The sequence below is a fragment of the Nerophis ophidion genome, linkage group LG03 (assembly GCF_033978795.1).
Source record: "Nerophis ophidion isolate RoL-2023_Sa linkage group LG03, RoL_Noph_v1.0, whole genome shotgun sequence".
NCBI lineage: Eukaryota > Metazoa > Chordata > Actinopteri > Syngnathiformes > Syngnathidae > Nerophis > Nerophis ophidion.
Window position 1 is genome coordinate 68,486,599 of NC_084613.1, and position 20,924 is coordinate 68,507,522.

The following is a 20,924-nucleotide window of genomic DNA, read 5'->3' on the forward strand; positions in this document are numbered from 1 at the left end:
TATGGTATATTATTTGTTTATTATTTATTTGTTCAATGGTATTTTACAGAGATCTAAGAAATAGGATAACATTGCTATGGTATGAAAAGAGGTAGGATTAAATAAGCTCTGCTTCTTCCTACTCCTTTTCGGACGTGCTGTAATGAAACAACTGGAAATATGTGATGAATTACATCGTATTGTATGTATGTTCGAAATAAACTGAAACTGAATTGAACTGAACTGAACTTATATCTTCCGTCGTTTCAAGCTCGATTAGTTCTTAGCATGCCCGCATCTGTCTTTCTGTCTGTTTTTGTTAGCCTTGTCCTAATACTTAATAATGAGAAGTAAACAACTTAAGATGCAATGTATCCAGAAAGTATTCACAGTGCTTCACCTTTGCCAGCCTTATTCCAAATATTTTTCGTAATGGAGGGTTTTTTTCTTAACATAAAGTAGGCGAGTGGCTCTACACTGTATGAAGATACACAATTAGCTGCAAGCTTGGCAGCAGGGGGACTAATAATGAATACAATATTAGCAGAGGAGATCGGCGTTTGTGATCGGCATTAAAAGGCATTAATCTGCAATGGCCATCTTGTACTTTTTCATGGAAATCGTCTGATGCTGACTGGAGGTCAGGATCGGTACATTTCTAGTTTGTTGCCTACAGAGGAACGACGTGACTTAGACCAGTGTTTTTCAACCTTTTTTGAGCCAAGGCACATTTTTGTAAAAAAAAAAAATTACGGAGGCACATCACCAGCAGGTAAGGTTACAAAATGAAACTCCACCAGGTGTCATGCATTATTTTGAGTCTGTTGTTGTTTTCCTGTGTGTTGTTCTTTAGTCTTGCACTGTTATTTTGATGACCCTTCCTTCCTGTTTTGTCGCTTGTTTTCCTATAGCAGCTTCACGCCTTCCTTTGAGTGCTATTGTCTGACCTGCTTTGTGTTAGCAATTGTTGATTGTCATGTCATATATGGGTGTACTTAGTGGACGTCATCTCTGCTCCACAGGCTGTAAGTCTTTGCTGTCTTCCAGCATTCTGTTTTTGTTTACCTTGGAGCAAGTTCAGTTTTGCTTTTGTTTTGCATAGCCATCCCTAAGCTTCAGTGCCTTTTCCTTTCCCTTTTGTTCATTTTTGGTTTAATCATTGCATACCCTTTTACTCGCTGTGCTATGCATATTGGGATCACGACAAACCACCCTCAACGTGTTCCGACTTCTACAAAGCAATGAACTACCTGCTGCCACCTACTGACATGGAGCATTACATGGTTACCCTGCCGAGCTCTATACAGCACAGACACTAAACCAGTGGTTCTTAACCTGGGTTCCATCGAACCCTAGGGGTTCGGTAAGTCGGCCTCAGGGGTTCGGCGGAGGTCCAAACACACCCAACTCATCGTGTAAATACAAACTTCTCCCTATCGGCGTATTACGGATACGGCAACAGCAGATTGATTTGCAGGTGTGTAATTTGTTGTGAGTTTATGCACTGTGTTGGTTTTGTTTTTGAACAAGGTGATGTTCATGCACGGTTCATTTTGTGCACCAGTAAAAAAAACATGGTAACACTTCAGTACGGGGAACATATACACCATTAATCAGTTGCTTATTAACATGCAAATTAGTAACATAGTGACTCTTAAATAGTCATTATTAAGTACTTATTAATGCCTTATTCGGCATGGACTTATTATAACCCTAACCCTTTAACCCTGGCCCTAACCCTGACCAAATAACTCTAAATTAAGTCTTTATTACTTAGAATATGTTATCCATACTAAAGTGTTACCAGAAACATATAACTTTGTCTTGAATTGAAAAAATATTAAATTTTTCACTAAAGAAGGGTTCGGTGTATGTGCATTTGAAACTGGTGAGGTTCGGTAACTCCAACAAGGTTAAGAACCACTGCACTAAACAAAGACATGTTATTTGCAGAATATAATTATTGATTCGCAAAAAAAAATATTTTTGGGACCAATTGGTTGAAGTTGCATAATTTCCCAGGACACACCAGACCAGGGGTCGGGAACCTTTTTGGCTGAGAGAGCCCAACAGCCAAATATTTTAAAATGTAGTTCCGTAAGAGCCATATAATATTTTTTTTAACACTGAACACAACTAAACGCGTGCATTTTTAAGTAAGACCAGCATTTCTAGAGTATAATAGGTCTCTTATTCTTTGTAATAACATTGTTATTCTGAAGCTAACTGTGGAGGGCGCGTGGCCCGCAGGCCTGCAGCGAACTGGGGTGTGCCAGGACCGGCCTCTAAATCAGCGAGAGCTGCGTAGATGGCCCACCTGAGCCTTGTTATCTAATCACCTGTCGCTCTGTTATAAGCAGCAGCCAGGAGGAGAGACGGGGTTGGGGCTGGAGCCAGAGCGCGAGCGAGAACGAAAGAGAAAAATACAATTGCTGGAAAGCAACTGAGAGACTTATTGAAGAATAAAACAATATTGTAACCCTGAAACGGACTCTCATGTCGGTGCTTGGTGGTCTGAAGAACCCCGAGGAGGACAAGCCCCACACTAACCAATAATAAATAAATAACTTCTTAACGCAACTTCTTGAACAGGTGCGGTAGTAAAAGGATGGATGGACTAAAAATGCATGAGAATGTTTTATGTTTTGAACATTATTTTTAACACTTATTACAAGTGGAATTATTCATTACTTATCATGTTTAGCAATGTCAGCTCAGATTTATCCGAGAGCCAGATGCAGTCATCAAAAGAGCCACATCTGGCTCGCGAGCCGTAGGTTCCCTACCCCGGCACCAGACAATATCTCACGGCACTAGTGTGCCGCGGCGCAGTGGTTGAAAAACACAGACTTAGACGACGTGATCTTAGCTACGCATGCGAGAGGGGCTCACCAGTTTGCCCATGCAGCGCTGCTGACCCACGCCATTTTCACATTTATGATGGAGGCTCATCTTGCAGGCTTTGCAGCGTAGGCCGTGCTTCGCCGTGTTGCCCGCCAGGAACACGACGTGCTTGGCTGTGGTACCTGTCACACAAAAACTTCAAATAAGGGTTCAGGCACATTTGATTGTAAGTCACATAACACTTTACATTTATTTACAGGTCTGTTTGATAATATATCCATCCATTCATCCATTTTGTACCACTCGTCCCTCTTGGGGTCCCGGGAGACTATCCCAGCTGCATTCGGGCGCAAGGCGGGGTAGACCCTGGACAAGTGGCCACCTCATCACAGGGCCAACACAGATAGGCAGACAACATTCACACACTAGGGCCAATTTAGTGTTGCTAATCAACCTATCCCCAGGTGCATGTCTTTGGAAGTAGGAGGAAGCCGCAGGGAACCCACACAGTCACGGGGAGAACATGCAAGCTCCACACAGTATTGAACCAAGGACCTTTTTATTGTGAGGCACACGCACTAACCCTTGTTCCACGTGCTGCCTTGATTATATATGTACGTATAAAGTGACGATCAAAAGCTTACATACAATTGTAAAGAACATAATGTCATGGCTGTCTTGAGTTTCCAATAATTTCTACAACTCTTGTTATTTTGTGATAAAGTGATTTGAGCACATACTTGTTGGTCACAAAAAACATTCATGAAGTTTTTTTTTTTTTAATGAATTCATTATGGGTCTACTGAAACTGTGAGCAAATCTGCTGGGTCAAAAGTATACATACAGCAATGTTAATATTTGGTTACATGTCCCTTGGCAAGTTTCACTGCAATAAAGCGCTTTTGGTAGCCATCAACAAGCTTCTGGTTGAGTTTTTGACTACTCCTCTTGAAAAAATTGGTTCAGTTCAGCTAAATTTGTTGGTTTTCTGACATGGACGTGTTTCTTCAGCATTGTCCACACGTTTAGGTCAGGACTTTGAGAAGGCCATTCTAAAACCTTAATTCTTGCCCGATTTATCCATTCCTTTACCACTTGTGACCTGTGTTTGGGGTCAGACACCAAACCTCCAGGCTGATGATTGTTGTCCTGAAAAATTTGGAGGGAATCCTTCTTTTCATTGTCCCATTTACTCTCTAAAGCACCAGTTCCATAGGCAGTGTGAAACTTGTGCAGCATAGCGATGCCGGATTTGTTACTCCGTGGATGAGTCAGGCAAAAACACAGCATATGGTAAGATATAAGTATTTATTAAAGTAATAAAACAGGCTAAGAACAAAAACACTGGTGCTAATAGAAAAGTCAAACAAATGGCGCTCGCATGGAAGCTAGGAATATCCATCCATCATCTTCCGCTTATCCGAGGTCGGGTCCGGGGGCAGCAGCCTAAGCAGGGAAGCCCAGACTTCCCTCTCCCCAATCACTTTGTCCAGCTCTTCCCGGGGGATCCCGAGGCGTTTCCAGGCCAGCCGGGAGACATAGTCTTCCGAACGTGTCCTGGGTCTTCCCCGTGGCCTCCTACCGGTTGGACGTGCCCTAAACACCTCCCTAGGGAGGCGTTCGGGTGGCATCCTGACCAGATGTCCGAACCACCTCATCTGGCTCCTCTCGATGTGGAGGAGCAGCGGCTTTACTTTGAGCTCCTCCCGGATGACAGAGCTTCTCACCCTATCTCTGACAAGCTTCTCACCCGGCGGAGGAAACTCATTTCGGCCGCTTGTACCCGTGATCTGATCCTTTCGGTCATGACCCAAAGCTCATGACCATAGGTGAGGAAGGGAACGTAGATCGACCGGTAAATTGAAAGCTTTGCCTTCCAGCTCAGCTCCTTCTTCACCACAACGGATCGGTACAACGTCCGCATTACTGAAGCCGCCGCACCGATCCGCCTGTCGATCTCACGATCCAAGCTAGGAATATAAATAGACAAAACTAAACTTGGCACAAAGGCACAAAAAGGTAAAAACAAAATGACTAGCATGAAAGCTAGGAATGAAATAAACTTAAGCGCGAGAGCTAGCGAGTAATAGAATGAAACACAAGACATCAACTGTTGCATGAGAGCAAATTAGAGTCCAAGGATGAGTGAACAGAAAGGGGTGGCTTAAATAAGGCAGTAATAAAAATAGAAACAGGTGTGCGTCGAAAGCAAGGGGTAAGTGAACTAATAAGCTACCATGGTGACAAAGCAAACAGGAAATAAGGTCAAACAACAAAATGTGATACAGGAAGGAATCAAAACTACAAAAATGGAACGATCCGAGCAGCAGATTGCAACACCAAGAGCATAATACTACCACCAACATGCTTGACAATAGGCATGGTACCAGTTCCTTTGTCAGAAAAACAGGCCCAGAGAAAAATACTACCACCAACATGCTTGACGGTAGGCTTGGTGTTCCTGAGATTAAAGGCCTCACCTTTTCTCCTCCAAACATATTGCTAGGTATTGTGGCCAAACAGCTCAATTTTTGTTTCAATTTTTGTTCCCCCTTGGCTGCGGTCCCGCCTCCGTGCAGCTGTAATGAATCTGCAATCAACACACCTGCCCTTGAAGAGAGACCTGCCTTCATAAGCCAGCGCGTCCTGAGATCCCGTGCCAGAACGTAGCTGCTCGTACACGTACAGTAAGCCAGTAGGTCTCCAGCATTCTCGCATGTGCATTCTCTGTGTTCCCTCCCCGTCGTGTTCATTTTGTCTCATGTTGTGTCGTTCTCCAGCTTCCTGTCGCCCTTCCTCGTTGGTGAGCTGTGTGTCTCGTCTCCCTGGATCCCCTCTGGACTTCCTCTTGCCTCTCTGGACTTCGACCTCACGCCTGCCCAATGACCACGATGCCTCGCTCCAGTCCTTGACCTTCTGCCTGTTTTTTGACTCCCGAGGCTGCCTTGCCCCCTTTGGACTTCCGCCTCGATCTCAACACGCACCTTCAACACCTGCAGGTAACCACTCGCTTATAATTATCATCACTGTCTCACTGCTGTCTTCTTCCCCCGCTGCACCGTCCGTCACACACATCCACAAATACTATTTTTGCGCTTGCCTTGTCTGAATAGAAACAATTTATGGCGAAATATGTACTCTTTTTGCAACCTTCCTACACGATGGATGAAGAGGAGTTACAGATGCTATTGCTAGTGACGTTCAGCGTATACTACATTAAAATATATTTTGTTTACGCTACATTGTCGTTACCCCATACAAACGTCCAACAATACATTTTTTAAGGCTAATTTCGAGCGACAACAACTAATCAGAAGTGCTAACAACGGATATTATAGATGTGGACATCATCGTTTACATCCCGAGCAGCTATCTTTGAAACAAACTCGGAGGTGGTGAGAATGCCGCCACTTTCCCGAGGGGGGTTCCAGTTGAAATTTTGTCTCGGAACTCAGAAATTCCGACTTCCCAGTACAAATGGAAGGGAAAATCTAGCACACAGTGTCTACTTGGGTTTATTGTCACTTTCAAGGATCGGGTGTTCTGCTGGCTTTCATATTTTATGACCTCTGCTTTTTTTTGTCAAGGGTTTAATCCGGCTGACGAGCAAGTATCAAGACAAACAAATCCTCAAAAATAAAGCTGTTCAACAGTTCAACCCCTTAAAAAGTTTTTTTTTTTTTTTTTTAATAATTTTAGTATGACCCCTTAGGGCAGTGGTCCCCAACCACCGGGCCGCAGAAGAATTTTTTATTATTTTTTCTTAAAAAATAAAAAATAAAAAAATGTTTTTATTATTATTATTTTTTTTTTTTTAATTAAATCAACATGAAAAACACAATATACACTTACAATTAGTGCACCAACCACAAAGACCTCCCTTTTTCATGACAAAAACATCCCTTTTTCATGACAAAGAAAAAAAAAAAATGGATTTCCCCCCCCCGGGCCGCGGGACAAATTATCAAGCGTTGATCGGTCCGCGGATACAAAAAGGTTGGGGACCACTGCCTTAGAGGACTTTCCTAAGAACTGAACTGGCTAATGATAAAAAAAGATTGCCCACGCTTTTTGTAGTTAACAGACACCAGTGATCGATGGCTCCATTTGCACATTTTCCCATGGACAGAGTGTGGGCGGGGCCACAGCATGTGCTTAGTGACCAATCAATGCGGAATCTGACAGAGCTGTGCAACAGACTGACCCCTTTGCTCGCGAGGAACAGCACATTAAAAGTGGTTATTTATAGCAACCGAAAGCCTGTTGAAAGCCAGCGTCCTCTGCAGTGGACAATTGTGTTTTGCATTACAGAGTTGTCTTTTTCCCTGAAATGTGTAACCAAAGAAGAAATAGACCAAAAAAAAAAAACAGAGGTTCTCAGAGGGATATTGGGTAACTTAGAGGGGGGGATCCTAATTTAAGACAAAAACACGTAAGTATTTCATTTTTTATGCATTGTAATTTGTAATATATACAGCAAGTACGAGGTGGATTACTGTGCCGCTAATAAAGCCCATAAAACATAAAAAAAAACCGTCCAAAAAGCACCAACAATACTCTATTTAAAACGTGTGACCTGCATATTAACTAAGTATTAGCAATATTGTTATAATAAGCGCTAACACCAAGGAACTGCCTAATCGAAACAAGAAGATATGAACATTCCGTCCGTCAGCTTCTCGTTGGCAAGCTGACAAATGACAGTAAGTGATTGTTTTGTTATTTTCATAATTTGTATTTTTTGTTTTCGTACTTAACAATATTGCTACTTGTGGGATCGCCATAAAACTCATTGTCTAAAACTTGTAGTTCATCCCCGTCATATTCAGGTTCAAAAATATAAAGTTGTATATGTATTATATATGCATATGTATATATATATCCATCCATCCAGCCATCATCTTCTGCTTATCCGAGGTCGGGTCGCGGGGGCAGCAGCCTAAGCAGGGAAGCCCAGACTTCCCTCTCTCCAGCCACTTCGTCTAGCTCTTCCCGGGGGATCCCGAGGCGTTCCCTGGCCAGCCGGGAGACATAGTCTTCCCAACATGTCCTGGGTCTTCCCCGTGGCCTCCTACCAGCTGGACGTGCCCTAAACACCTCCCTAGGGAGGCATTTGGGTGGCATCCTGACCAGATGCCCGAACCACCTCATCTGGCTCCTCTCGATGTGGAGGAGAAGCGACTTTACGTTGAGCTCCTCCCGGATGGCAGAGCTTCTCACCCTATCTCTAAGGGAGAGCCCCGCCACCCGGCGGAGGAAATTCATTTCGGCCGCTTGTACCCGTGATCTTATCCTTTCGGTCATGACCCAAAGCTCATGACCATAGGTGAGGATGGGAACGTAGATCGACCAGTAAATTGAGAGCTTTGCCTTCCTGCTCAGCTCCTTCTTCACCACAACGAATCGGTACAACGTCCGCATTACTGAAGACGCAGCACCGATCCGCCTGTCGATCTCACGATCCACTCTTCCCCCACTCGTGAACAAGACTCCTAGGTACTTGAACTCCTCCACTTGGGGCAGGGTCTCCTCCCCAACCCAGAGATGGCACTCCACCCTTTTCCGGGCGAGAACCACGGACTCGGACTTGGAGGTGCTGATTCTCATTCCGGTCGCTTCACACTCGGCTGCGAACCGATCCAGTGAGAGCTGAAGATCCTGGCCAGATGAAGCCATCAGTATATATATGTATATTTATATATATATATATATATATATATATATATATATATATATATATATAGAGCCGTTGGCTGCATCTGTGGAATTATTTACGAGATAAAATGCATTCAAAAAATATGTGTGCTTGTCTTGGTAGGCAAAATTCCCTGAAAAGTGCAGCTCCCCTTTTCATTTCGGAGTTTACAAAACAGTTAGCAATAGGAACACACGATTTAGTCCATTTAACAGACAACAATATTTCCCTAAATCTAAAATGTACTCCATCTAGGGTCGGGTGCCACATTCTGTATTTTTATACGTACCGTACAGATTCATGAAAACTTAAAATGGTGCCATATTTTGATTCCTTTGTTGCACTTGACGTCATGCCCGGCTCAAGCATTTGGCCGGGAAACAAGCGGTCAATCACTCAGAGCGGACTCAGCCAATTTTCCAGACCGACAAAGAAAAATAAGGCTCCAAGTCCGAAATGCTCTAGCTCAATGCTAATTTACATTGGAATTGCTACCGATTAGCAATAATGATTTTACATGGCGATTTCAACGCCTCCAAATTCTCTAGTGAGTGTCATTCTAGTTAAGTTAACTGTATGTCATGTCTTGTTCTGTCCCACTACGTGCGTGCACACCCACATGCAGGCAAACACACCCAAATAAACACACACACACAAAATTTCTTTGTCAAGCTGCTGTTCATCGGCTCGTTCGGTCTGACTCACTCACAGAGTGACAGTTGGGCATTGGTGCGGAGGATTCTGACATGAGAGAGTGTGTGCGTGCGTGTGCGTAGGTGCCTTTTGCAGCCCAGTAGTGACACGGTCACATCAGCACCGAAGGCTTGGAATAATCCACAATCGAATATTCAACTTCAAACCCTTTTTACATCGAATGAGTTTAAAGGCCTACTGAAATGAGATGTTCTTATTTAAACGGGGATAGCAGGTCCATTCTATGTGTCATACTTGATCATTTTGCGATATTGCCATATTTTGCTGAAAGGATTTAGTAGAGAATATCCGCAACTTTCGGTGCTGAGAGAAAAGCCCTGCCTCTACCGGAAGTCACATGTTGATGGCTCCTCACATATTCACATTGTTTATAATGGGAGCCTCCAACAAAAAGTGCTATTCGGACCGAGAAAACAACAATTTCCCCATTAATTTGAGCGTGGATGAAAGATTTGTGTTTGAGGATATTGATAGCGACGGACTAAAAAAAAAAAAAAAAAACTCAATTGCATTGGGACGGATTCTGATGTTTTTTGACACATTTACTAGGATAATTTTGGGAAATCCCTTATCTTTCTATTGTGTTGCTAGTGTTTTAGTGAGTTTAATAGTACCTGATAGTCGGAGGTGTACGTCCACGGATGTCTTGAAGCGCAGTGTCTCAGGGGAGTTAACGGCAGCTATGGACGGGGCCAGCTCAGCTTTTCTCCGTTAAGAAGTGACTTTTTAACCACAATTTTCACACCGAAATTTGCTGGTTGACATTCCGTCGTGTTTCATGTTTGCTTGACCGCGCTCTGATCCATAGTAAATTTTCACCTCCAGGAATTTTAAACAAGGAATCTCCTTGTGTTTGTGTGGCTAAAGGCTAAAGCTTCCCAACTCCATCTTTCTACTTTGACTTCTCCAATATTAATTGAACAAATTGCAAAAGATTCAGCAACACAGATCTCCAAAATACTGTGTAATTATGCGGTTAAAGAAGACGACTTTTAGCTGTGTGTGTGCGCAGCACTCATACTTCCTAAAAACCCGTGACGTCATCATTACACTGACGTTTTCAAGACAAATCTCCCGGGAAATGTAAAATTGCTATTTAGTAAACTAAAAAGGCCGTATTGACATGTGTTGCAATGTTAATATTTCATCATTGATATATAAACTATCAGACTGAGTGGTCGGTAGTAGTGGGTTTCAGTAGGCCTTTAAAGGCCTACTGAAATTAGATTTTCTTATTTAAACGGGGATAGCAGGTCCATTCTATGTGTCATGCTTGATCATTTCGCGATATTGCCATATTTTTGCGGAAGGATTTAGTAGAGAACATCATGATAAAGTTCGCAACTTTTGGTGCTGATAAAAAAGCCTTGCCTGTACCGGAAGTCGCAGATGATGACGTCACAAGGGTGAGGGCTCCTCACGTCCTCACATTGTTTGTAATGGGAGCCTCCAGCAGCAAGAACTATTCGGACCGAGAAAACGTCAATTTCCCCATTAATTTGAGCAAGGGTGAAAGATTCGTGGATGATGATATTGATATTGCCATATTTTTGCTGAAAGGATTTAGTAGAGAACATCCACGATAAAGTTTGCAACTTTCGGTGCTAAGAGAAAAGCCCTGCCTCTGCCGGAAGTCATAGACGATGACGTCACATCGGGAGCCTCCAACAAAAAGTGCTATTCGGACCGAGAAAACGACAATTTCCCCATTAATTTGAGCGAGGATTAAAGATTCATGTGTGAGGATATTGATAGCAACGGACAAGGAAAAAAAAAAGAAAGAAAAAAAAACAAGTTAAAAAAAAAGCAATTGCATTGGGACGGATTCTGATGTTTTTTGACACATTTACTAGGATAATTTTGGGAAATCTCTTATCTTTCTATTGTGTTGCTAGTGTTTTAGTGAGTTATATAGTACCTGATAGTCGAAGGGGTGTGTCCACAGGTGTCTTGACGCCAATGTCTCATGGGAGTCGACGGCAGCTATGGACGGCACAAGCTCAGCTTTTCTCCGGTAAGAAGCGACTTTTTAACCACAATTTTCTCACCGAAACCTGCTGGTTGACAAGTGGTCGGGAACCATGTTCGCTTGACCGCTCTGATCCATAGTAAAGTTTCACCTCTGGGAATTTTAAACAAGGAATCACTGTGTGTTTGTGTGGCTAAAGACTAAAGCTTCCCAACTCCATCTTTCTACTTTCACTTCTCCATTATTAATTGAACAAATTGCAAAAGATTCAGCAACACAGATCTCCAAAATACTGTGTAATTATGCGGTTAAAGCAGACGACTTTTAGCTGTGTGTGTGCGCAGCGCTCATACTTCCTAAAAACCTGTGACGTCTTGCGTACACGTCATCATTACACAACGTTTTCAAGACGAAACTCCCCGGAAATTTAAAATTGCAGTTTAGAAAACTAAAAAGGCCGTATTGGCATGTGTTGCAATGTTAATATTTCCTCATTGATATATAAACTATCAGACTGGGTAGTAGTGGGTTTCAGTAGGCCTTTAAAGCTTCTGTGAAAGGATTGCAGTCTACCTTGTCTGTATGCACATGTGTAATATAAACAAGGTTTAATGTTCTAAATATGATGTTTTATGTGTTGTTTACTGTTTTTTATTGTAACCTTGCTGCTGCCCTCTTGGCCAGGTCTCCCTTGGAAAAGAGATCTTTGATCTCAATGGGATTATTACCTGGTTAAATAAAGGCTAAATAAATAAAAAATATATCTGTAAGGTTGTTGCTTTTTTCTGGAATCTTCTTAGACCACTCTCTTAACAAGCCTCAGTTCATCTCCTCTTCCAACGACGACAAATCGATCCATTATTTCGATCGACGCCCCCGCCTACTCAATAACTCTTCCACCGCCTCCTCTATTTATTTACACTCTGACCTTTGCAGATCTCCACGGTCTTACAGACTAATTACTTTCAACCACACACTTATTCCCTGCTAAAAAGGACATAATTGCAGGACATAGTTACCTTTCGTCCTATTAGAGCAGTGGTGTCCAAACCTTTTCCACAATGAAAGTGACAGGGGACCATTTTGATGTTTTTCATTATCAAAAAAATACAATAATATATGTAATTTTTTGTAACCTTTAGGGCTCTTCTCAAGTTTGGCCCTGGGGACCCGAAAGGGTCTCTCAGTCTTAAAAAATGTAAAATAAGTCACACACACCCACACACACACACACACACACACACACACACACACACACACACGCACACTCACACACTCACACGCACGCACACACACACACACACACACGTTCTTGTATATGTTACATTCTTGAGCCCTCCGAAAAATGCCTACTTCTTTAGGACCACCGTTTCTAGATATATATAGAGTTGTATTTACAACATTAATAATATATACACACCAAGCGAAAATAAAAAAAAAGGTACATTTTTAATTGTATCATTTATTTTTTGGGTCTGTAATTGTTTTTTAATCTTCATTATTTACTCAAAGTTATTACAGTATATCTCTATATACATATTTATTCTATTAATTTTGGGCAAAAGGTTGTTATTACATATGTTGGCCAGTGGGGGAGCACTTCAAATTTTTACACACACTTGTTATTTCAAATGTTGACCAGAGGGGGAGCACTTTTAAAACTGACACACAGTCAATTTGAAAAATACCTTTTTTTTTGGGACCACCCTCATTTTAATAGATTTACCCACCAGGAGTCCAAATGAGACATTCTCTATTAGATGCAATAGTTTTTGGTATTGGAACCATGATTTATGCCTTAACTTGTTCACCTGTCTTCATATGGAAGGTACTTTTCCTTGTTAATGACTCAAGAAGGGTAGAAATACAAGAACACACACACACACACACACATATATATATATACATATATATATATATATATATATACATACATATATATATATATATATATATATATATATATATATATATATGTATATATGTATATATATATATATATATATATATATATATATACACAGTATATTTGTGTATATATATATATTGTGTATTGTATTCAACGCTTACATTTTTAGATTACCTTTAGGTGTGTCAATCGAGATTTTTTATTCGTTTTGTTTTGTTTTGTTATGTCAAAAAAAACTATTTTAAATGGAAATAAACACAAAATATGCAATATTTCCATTTTCCTTCTATCCATTATACATTTTCATCAATCACAGTGTTGGTCATCTTAACTTAAAAAAGTAATTACTGCAAGAGTGATTAGTTACCCAGTCAAGTAACTGTGACGTTAGTTTTCATTTTCGATATCTTTAACGTCAAATATACTTATATTAACTGATTGAAGAATGAAAATAATATATACAGTATTTTTTAACATTTGGCCTTTAGTTGAACTCAAAAGATTGCAGTGTGCCATACATGCATATATATATATATATATATATATATATATATATATATATATATATATATATATATATATATATATATATATATGTATATATATATATATATATATATATATATACATATATATATATATAAATAAATGGAAATGGAATAAAACAAACAACATGTTTACTTGACCCTCTTCCTGGGAAACTGATCAAGGAGCTCTTTGTATTATTAGGTCCATCAGTGCTAAATATTATAAACTTATCACTTTCCTCGGGCACTGTTCCCCTAGCATTCAAAAAAGCGGTTATTCATCCTCTTCTTAAAAGACCTAACCTCGATCCTGACCTCATGGTAAACTACCGACCGGTGTCTCATCTTCCCTTTATTTCAAAAATCCTCGAAAAAATTGTTGCGGAGCAGTTAAATGAACACTAAGCGTCTAACAATCTATGTGAAACCTTTCAATCCGGTTTCAGGGCAAATCACTCCACGGAGACAGCCCTCGCAAAATTGACTAATGATCTATTACTAACGATGGATTCTGATGCGTCATCTATGTTGCTGCTCTTCGATCTTAGCGCTGCTTTCGATACCGTCGATCATAATATTTTATTAGAACGTATCAAAACACGAATTGGTATGTCAGACTTAGCCCTGTCTTGGTTTAACTCTTATCTTACTGATAGGATGCAGTGCGTCTCCCATAACAATGTGACCTCGGACTACGTTAAGGTAACGTGTGGAGTTCCCCAGGGTTCGGTCCTTGGCCCTGCACTCTTCAGCATCTACATGCTGCCGCTAGGTGACATCATACGCAAATACGGTGTTAGCTTTCACTGTTATGCTGATGAGACCCCAACTCTACATGCCCCTAAAGCTGACCAACACGCCGGATTGTAGTCAGCTGGAGGCGTGTCTTAATGAAATTAAACAATGGATGTCCGCTAACTTTTTGCAACTCAACGCCAAAAAAACGGAAATGCTGATTATCGGTCCTGCTAGACACCGAACTCTATTTAATAATACAACTCTAACATTTGACAACCAAACAATTAAACAAGGCGACACGGTAAAAAATCTGGGTATTATCTTCGACCCAACTCTCTCCTTTGAGGCACACATTAAAAGCGTTACTAAAACGGCCTTCTTTCATCTCCGTAATATCGCTAAAATTTGCTCCATTCTGTCCACTAAAGACGCTGAGATCATTATCCATGCGTTTGTTACGTCTCGCCTCGACTACTGTAACGTATTATTTTCGGGTCTCCCCATGTCTAGCATTAAAAGATTACAGTTGGTACAAAATGCGGCTGCTAGACTTTTGACAAGAACAAGAAAGTTTGATCACATTACGCCTGTACTGGCTCACCTGCACTGGCTTCCTGTGCACTTAAGATGTGACTTTAAGGTTTTACTACTTACGTATAAAATACTACACGGTCTAGCTCCATCCTATCTTGCCGATTGTATTGTACCATATGTCCCGGCAAGAAATCTGCGTTCAAAGGACTCCGGCTTATTAGTGATTCCCAAAGCCCAAAAAAAGTCTGCGGGCTATAGAGCGTTCTCATTTCGGGCTCCAGTACTCTGGAATGCCCTCCCGGTAAATGTTCGAGATGCCACCACAGTAGAAACATTTAAGTCTCACTTTAAAACGCATTTGTATACTCTAGCCTTTAAATAGACTCCCTTTTTAGACCAGTTGATCTGCCATTTCTTTTCTTTTTCTCCTATGTTTCACTCTCCCTTGTGGAGGGGGTCCGGTCCGATCCGGTGGCCATGTACTGCTTGCCTGTGTATCGGCTGGGGACATCTCTGTGCTGCTGATCCGCCTACGCTTGGGATGGTTTCCTGCTGGCTCCGCTGTGAACGGGACTCTCGCTGCTGTGTTGGATCCGCTTTGGACTGGACTCTCGCGACTGTGTTGGATCCATTATGGATTGAACTTTCAGAGTATCATGTTAGACCCGCTCGACATCCATTGCTTTCCTCCTCTCCAAGGTTCTCATAGTCATCATTGTCACCGACGTCCCACTGGGTGTGAGTTTTCCTTGCCCTTATGTGGGCCTACCGAGGATGTCGTAGTGGTTTGTGCAGCCCTTTGAGACACTAGTGATTTAGGGCTATATAAGTAAACATTGATTGATTGATTGATTGATTGATATATGTATATATATTTATATATGTCCATCCATTCATCCATCCATCATCTTCTTCCGCTTATCCGAGGTCGGGTCGCGGGGGCAGCAGCCTAAGCAGGGAAGCCCAGACTTTCCTCTCCCCAGCCACTTCCTCCAGCTCTTCCCGGGGGATCCCGAGGCGTTCCCAGGCCAGCCGGGAGACATAGTCTTCCCAACGTGTCCTGGGTCTTCCCCGTGGCCTCCTAACGGTTGAACATGCCCCTAAACACCTCCCTAGGGAGGCGTTCGGGTGGAATCCTGACCATATGCCCCAACCACCTCATCTGGCTCCTCTCGATGTGGAGGAGCAGCGGCTTTACTTTGAGTTCCTCCCGGATGGCAGAGCTTCTCACCCTATCTCTAAGGGAGAGCCCCACCACCCGGCGGAGGAATCTTATTTCGGCCGCTTGTACGCGTGTTCTTGTCCTTTCGGTCATGATCCAAAGCTCATGACCATAGGTGAGGATGGGAACGTAGATCGACCGGTAAATTGAGAGCTTTGCCTTCTGGCTCAGCTCCTTCTTCACCACAACGGATCGATACAACGTCCGCATTACTGAAGACGCCGCACCGATCCGCCTGGGTCTCCTCCCCAACCCGGAGATGGCATTCCACCCTTTTCCGGGCGAGAACCATGGACTCGGACTTGGAGGTTCTGATTCTCATTCCGGTCGCTTCACACTCGGCTGCAAACCGATCCAGTGAGAGCTGAAGATCCCGGCCAGATTAAGCCATCAGGATAGTTGATAGTGCATTGCTTCCCCTTCCTGAGGCGGCGGACGGTGGTCCAGAATCGCTTCGAAGCCGTCCGGAAGTCGTTTTCCATGGCTTCCCCGAACTCCTCCCATGTCTGAGTTTTTGCCTCCGCGACCGCTGAAGCCGCACACCGCTTGGCCTGTCGGTACCTGTCCACTGCCTCCGGAGACCTATGAGCCAAAAGGACCGATAGGACTCCTTCTTCAGCTTGACGGCATCCCTCACCGCTGGTGTCCACCAAAGGGTTTTAGGATTGCCGCCCCGACAGGCACCAACTACCCTGCGGCCACAGCTCCAATCAGCCACTCGGACTCAATGTCCAGCACCTCCCTCGTGACATGTTCGAAGTTCTTCCGGAGGTGGGAATTGAAACTTTCTCTGACAGGACACTCTGCCAGACGTTCCCAGCAGACCCTCACAATGCGTTTGGGCCTCCCAGGTCTGTCCGGCATCCTCCCCCACCATCGCAGCCAACTCACCACCAGGTGGTGATCGGTAGAAAGCTCCGCCCCTCTCTTCACCCGAGTGTCCAAAACATAAGGCCGCAAATCCGATGACACAACTACAAAGTCGATCATGGAACTGCGGCCTAGGGTGTCCTGGTGCCAAGTGCACATATGGAGACCCTTATGTTTAAACATAGTGTTTTTAATGGACAAACTGTGACGAGCACAAAAGTCCACTAACAAAACACCACTCGGGTTCAGATCCGGGCGGCCATTCTTCCCAATCACGCCTCTCCAGGTTTCACTGTCGTAGCTTTATTAGTCGGAATTAAAAAAAAAAAAACATGTTCAATATCTCTTTTTAAACAACTTTTCGGAAGCAGAATGTTTTTACTTTTTATTCACCCTTTACTCTTATCGAAAGTATGTGCATGTTTACATAGGCGCCATTCCCGTGGGTGCTTCAGGGCCGAGCACCCTCGTGGGATTGACAGCAACTTTCATTCTTTAACAACATTTTTGGGAAATCAATTTCGTTGTTGGTTTTAAAGGCGTTTTTGGTCCGTTTCACATAAAAATGCAGTCACAGATAATCTTTAATCAACAAAATCTGACTAAGGCTATGTTGAGCCCTGTAACAAACTAGTGACACAACCATCTTGACCATACACATACTACCCACGAACGAATGAACAGCCATACATGTCACACTGAGGGTGGCATTTTGAACAACATCAACACTTATCAACATGTGCCATATAGTCAAACCACACTAAACAACAACAACAAACACATTTTGGAAGAATATTTGCAACACGACCCAACATAAACACTACAGAAAAAATTCTCAGAATTCCCTGCAGCACCAACTCTTTCGGGACGCTACAATACAAAAATCGTCATTGGTGGATCCACACCTAACATCCACTGTAATGATACCAAGTATAATAGCGTTTCTAGTCAATACTACTATGATTACATCGATATTTTTAACATCCCAAAATCCATCCATCCATCCATTTTCTACCGCTTGTCCCTTTTGGTGGTTGCGGGGGGTGCTGGAGACTATCTCAGCTGCATTCAGGCGGAAGGCGGCGTACACCTTGGACAAGTCGCCACCTCATCACAGGGCCAACACAGATCGACGGACAACATCCACACTCACATTCACACACTAGGGCCAATTTAGTGTTGCCAATCAACCTATCCCCAGGTGCATGTGTTTGGAAGTGGGAGGAAGTCGGAGTACCCAGAGGGAACCCACTCATTCACGGGGAGAACATGCAAACTCCACACAGAAAGATTCCGAGCCAGGAATTGAACCCAAGATTACTCAGGACCTTCGTATTGTGATTACATCCATATTTTTTAACATCACAAAATCTTCTTTAATTTTTTTAAATGAATATTATTTTTATAAACTCAGGAAATATGTCCCTGGACACGAGAGGACTTTGAATATAACAGATGTAGGATCCTGTAACTACTTGGTCTCGGATTGATACCCACATTTTTGGTATCATCCAAAACTCAACTGCCAAAGAACTGTAGACACCTTTATATTTGTTGATTCCTATACTGTATATACTTTGATATTGCACTGGTAATATATTTGACTACTGTACTTCTACTTGTACTGATACTTCTACCATAACTTCTGAGACTTATTGTGCAACTTAATTGTCTTGTAATTAATGTACATCAGAGAATTTAAATTTTTTGTAATTTTTTGGGGGGCATTTAGTGTATTAGATTCTGCAACTAGTGTTTGGATCCCACTGTACGCAATATCTGAAGAGCATGGAAAAAAGCATTTCACTGTGGTGTACTCTGCATTTGACGAATAAACTTGAACCTTGACCTAATGTAAAGTATCAAACAACAGAAGAATAAGTGATTATTACATTTTAACAAAAGTGTAGATAGAACATGTTGACACAGAAAATAAGCAGATAATAACAGTAAATGAACAAGTTGATTAATAATTAATTGTTCACCGCTTGTCCCTCATAATGGTGACAAAATAATAGAATGATAAACGACACAATATGTTACTGCATATGTCAGCAGACTAATTAGGAGCCTTTGTTTGTTTACTAAATAGTAAAAGACAAGTTGTCTTTTATGTTCATTATTTTATCTAAGGACAAACTTGAAATAAGAAACATGTTTAATGTACCATATGATTTTGGTTAAAATAAAGCCAATAATGACATTTATTGTGGTCCCCTTTATTTAGAAAAGTACCGAAAAGTACCAAAAAGTACCGAAAAACTTTTGGTACCGGTACCAAAATATTGGTATAGAGACAACACTTATACACACACACACACCGAGCACCCTCTGGCAGAAATGTAGATCGGCGCCTATGCCTATTTTCTGACATGGATGGAGCGTCAAATTTGACTAGACATTTCATACGATAAAAGTTGTGATGCAAGAAGCAAGTGGATGTGCTTAAAGTAACCCGTCTGCATCTTGTACGAGAACCTCGACTGATTAAATTAGGAGTCCTGCACTTTTAATGATGATGACACTGTCACAACATGGCTTGGACGTGGATTGTTTCTTTGACGCAGATGAGAATCAGCACGAGCGAGGCGTGGACGTGAGTACATAATATTTATTTAATTAACAAACAAACTACAAAAAGGCAAACCAAGGACGCACTCTGTTGCGGATAATAATTTATACTAAACCTAAAACAAAACAGCACAATGGCATGACTATATACAAATAAACAAAAGATACTATCTATGGCATTAACAACAAAACTTACTCGGCGTGGACCAAAACGAACAGCAAGGCATGAAGCAGATTATCGAGGTCGTGAAGGAGGTGCAGCATGGGTAGGGTGCGTGCGAGTGTGAAGATCCCAGAAAGCAGACAAGAAAAAGAGTGACTTAAGTAGCTATGATGATTAGTGAAAACAGGTGTGAGGCTGAGAACAGGGACGTGACATGACAGGTGAAAACTAATGAGTTGGCATGGAGACGAAAACAAACCAGGAAGCCAAGACAGACCTTAAATGTCCAAAAAACTAAACATAACCTGACCAAAACATAACTTACAGGCGTGACAGACACCTGCCTACAATAGCGGAAAGAAAAAAACAAAACATATGTGTACCGCGCCTAGTGCTCGAATGGAGCTGAAATAGGCTCCAGCAACCCCAAAAGGGACAAGCGGTAGGAAATGGATGGATGACATATGAAATGTAGGATTTGACAATGCTGAAGAAAAAAGTCCATGTCAGAAAACCAATACATTTAGCTGAACTGCACCAAAATTCAACCAGAAGCTTGTCAGAAGTTTGTGGATGGCTACCAAAAGCACCTTATTGCAGTGAAACTTGCCAAGGGACATGTAAACAAATATTAACATTGCTGTATGTATACTTTTGACCCAGCAGATTTGGTCACATTTTCAGTAGACCCATAATAAATTCATAAAAAAACCACACTTCATGCATGTTTTTTGCGACCAAAAAGTATGTGCTCCAATCACGCTATCACAAAAGAATAGGAGTTGTAGAAATTATTAGAAACTCAAGAAAGCCATGACCTTATTTTCTTTACAAGTGTATGTAAACTTTTGACCACGACTGTATATCTGCAGCTTATTGTCCAGTGTGGGTAATACTGTGGGGCAAAAAAGTATTTAGTCAGCCACCGATTGTGCAAGTTCTCCCACTTAAAATGATGACAGAGGTCTGTAATTTTCATCATAGGTACACTTCAACTGTGAGAGACAGAATGTGGAAATAAATCCAGGAATTCACATTGTAGGAATTTTAAAGAAATATTTGTAAATGATGGTGGGAAATAAGTATTTGGTCAACCATTCAAAGCTCTCACTGATTGAAGGAGGTTTTGGCTCAAAATCTCACGATACATGGCACAATTCATTCTTTCCTTAAAATGAATCAATCGTCT

General features: G+C 41.9%; 1 protein-coding gene and 1 long non-coding RNA gene across 3 annotated transcripts in view; one reads left to right on the forward strand and one right to left on the reverse strand.

Moving 5' to 3' along the window:
* LOC133549970 (uncharacterized) overlaps positions 1-11,965 on the forward strand; it is a 52,166-nt gene extending 40,201 nt beyond the window's left edge. The window contains exons 3-5 of the long non-coding RNA XR_009806211.1: positions 5,403-5,518; positions 5,604-5,822; positions 11,178-11,965. This is a non-coding gene — a long non-coding RNA (uncharacterized LOC133549970). The remainder of the gene's footprint in view (positions 1-5,402; positions 5,519-5,603; positions 5,823-11,177) is intronic.
* The window catches only part of stac (SH3 and cysteine rich domain), a 91,509-nt gene that overhangs the window by 63,017 nt on the left and 7,568 nt on the right, over positions 1-20,924 (reverse strand). For both annotated transcript variants that reach the window (XM_061895923.1, XM_061895922.1), the window contains one exon: positions 2,872-3,005. In XM_061895923.1, the coding sequence (XP_061751907.1) occupies positions 2,872-3,005 (134 nt within the window). The remainder of the gene's footprint in view (positions 1-2,871; positions 3,006-20,924) is intronic.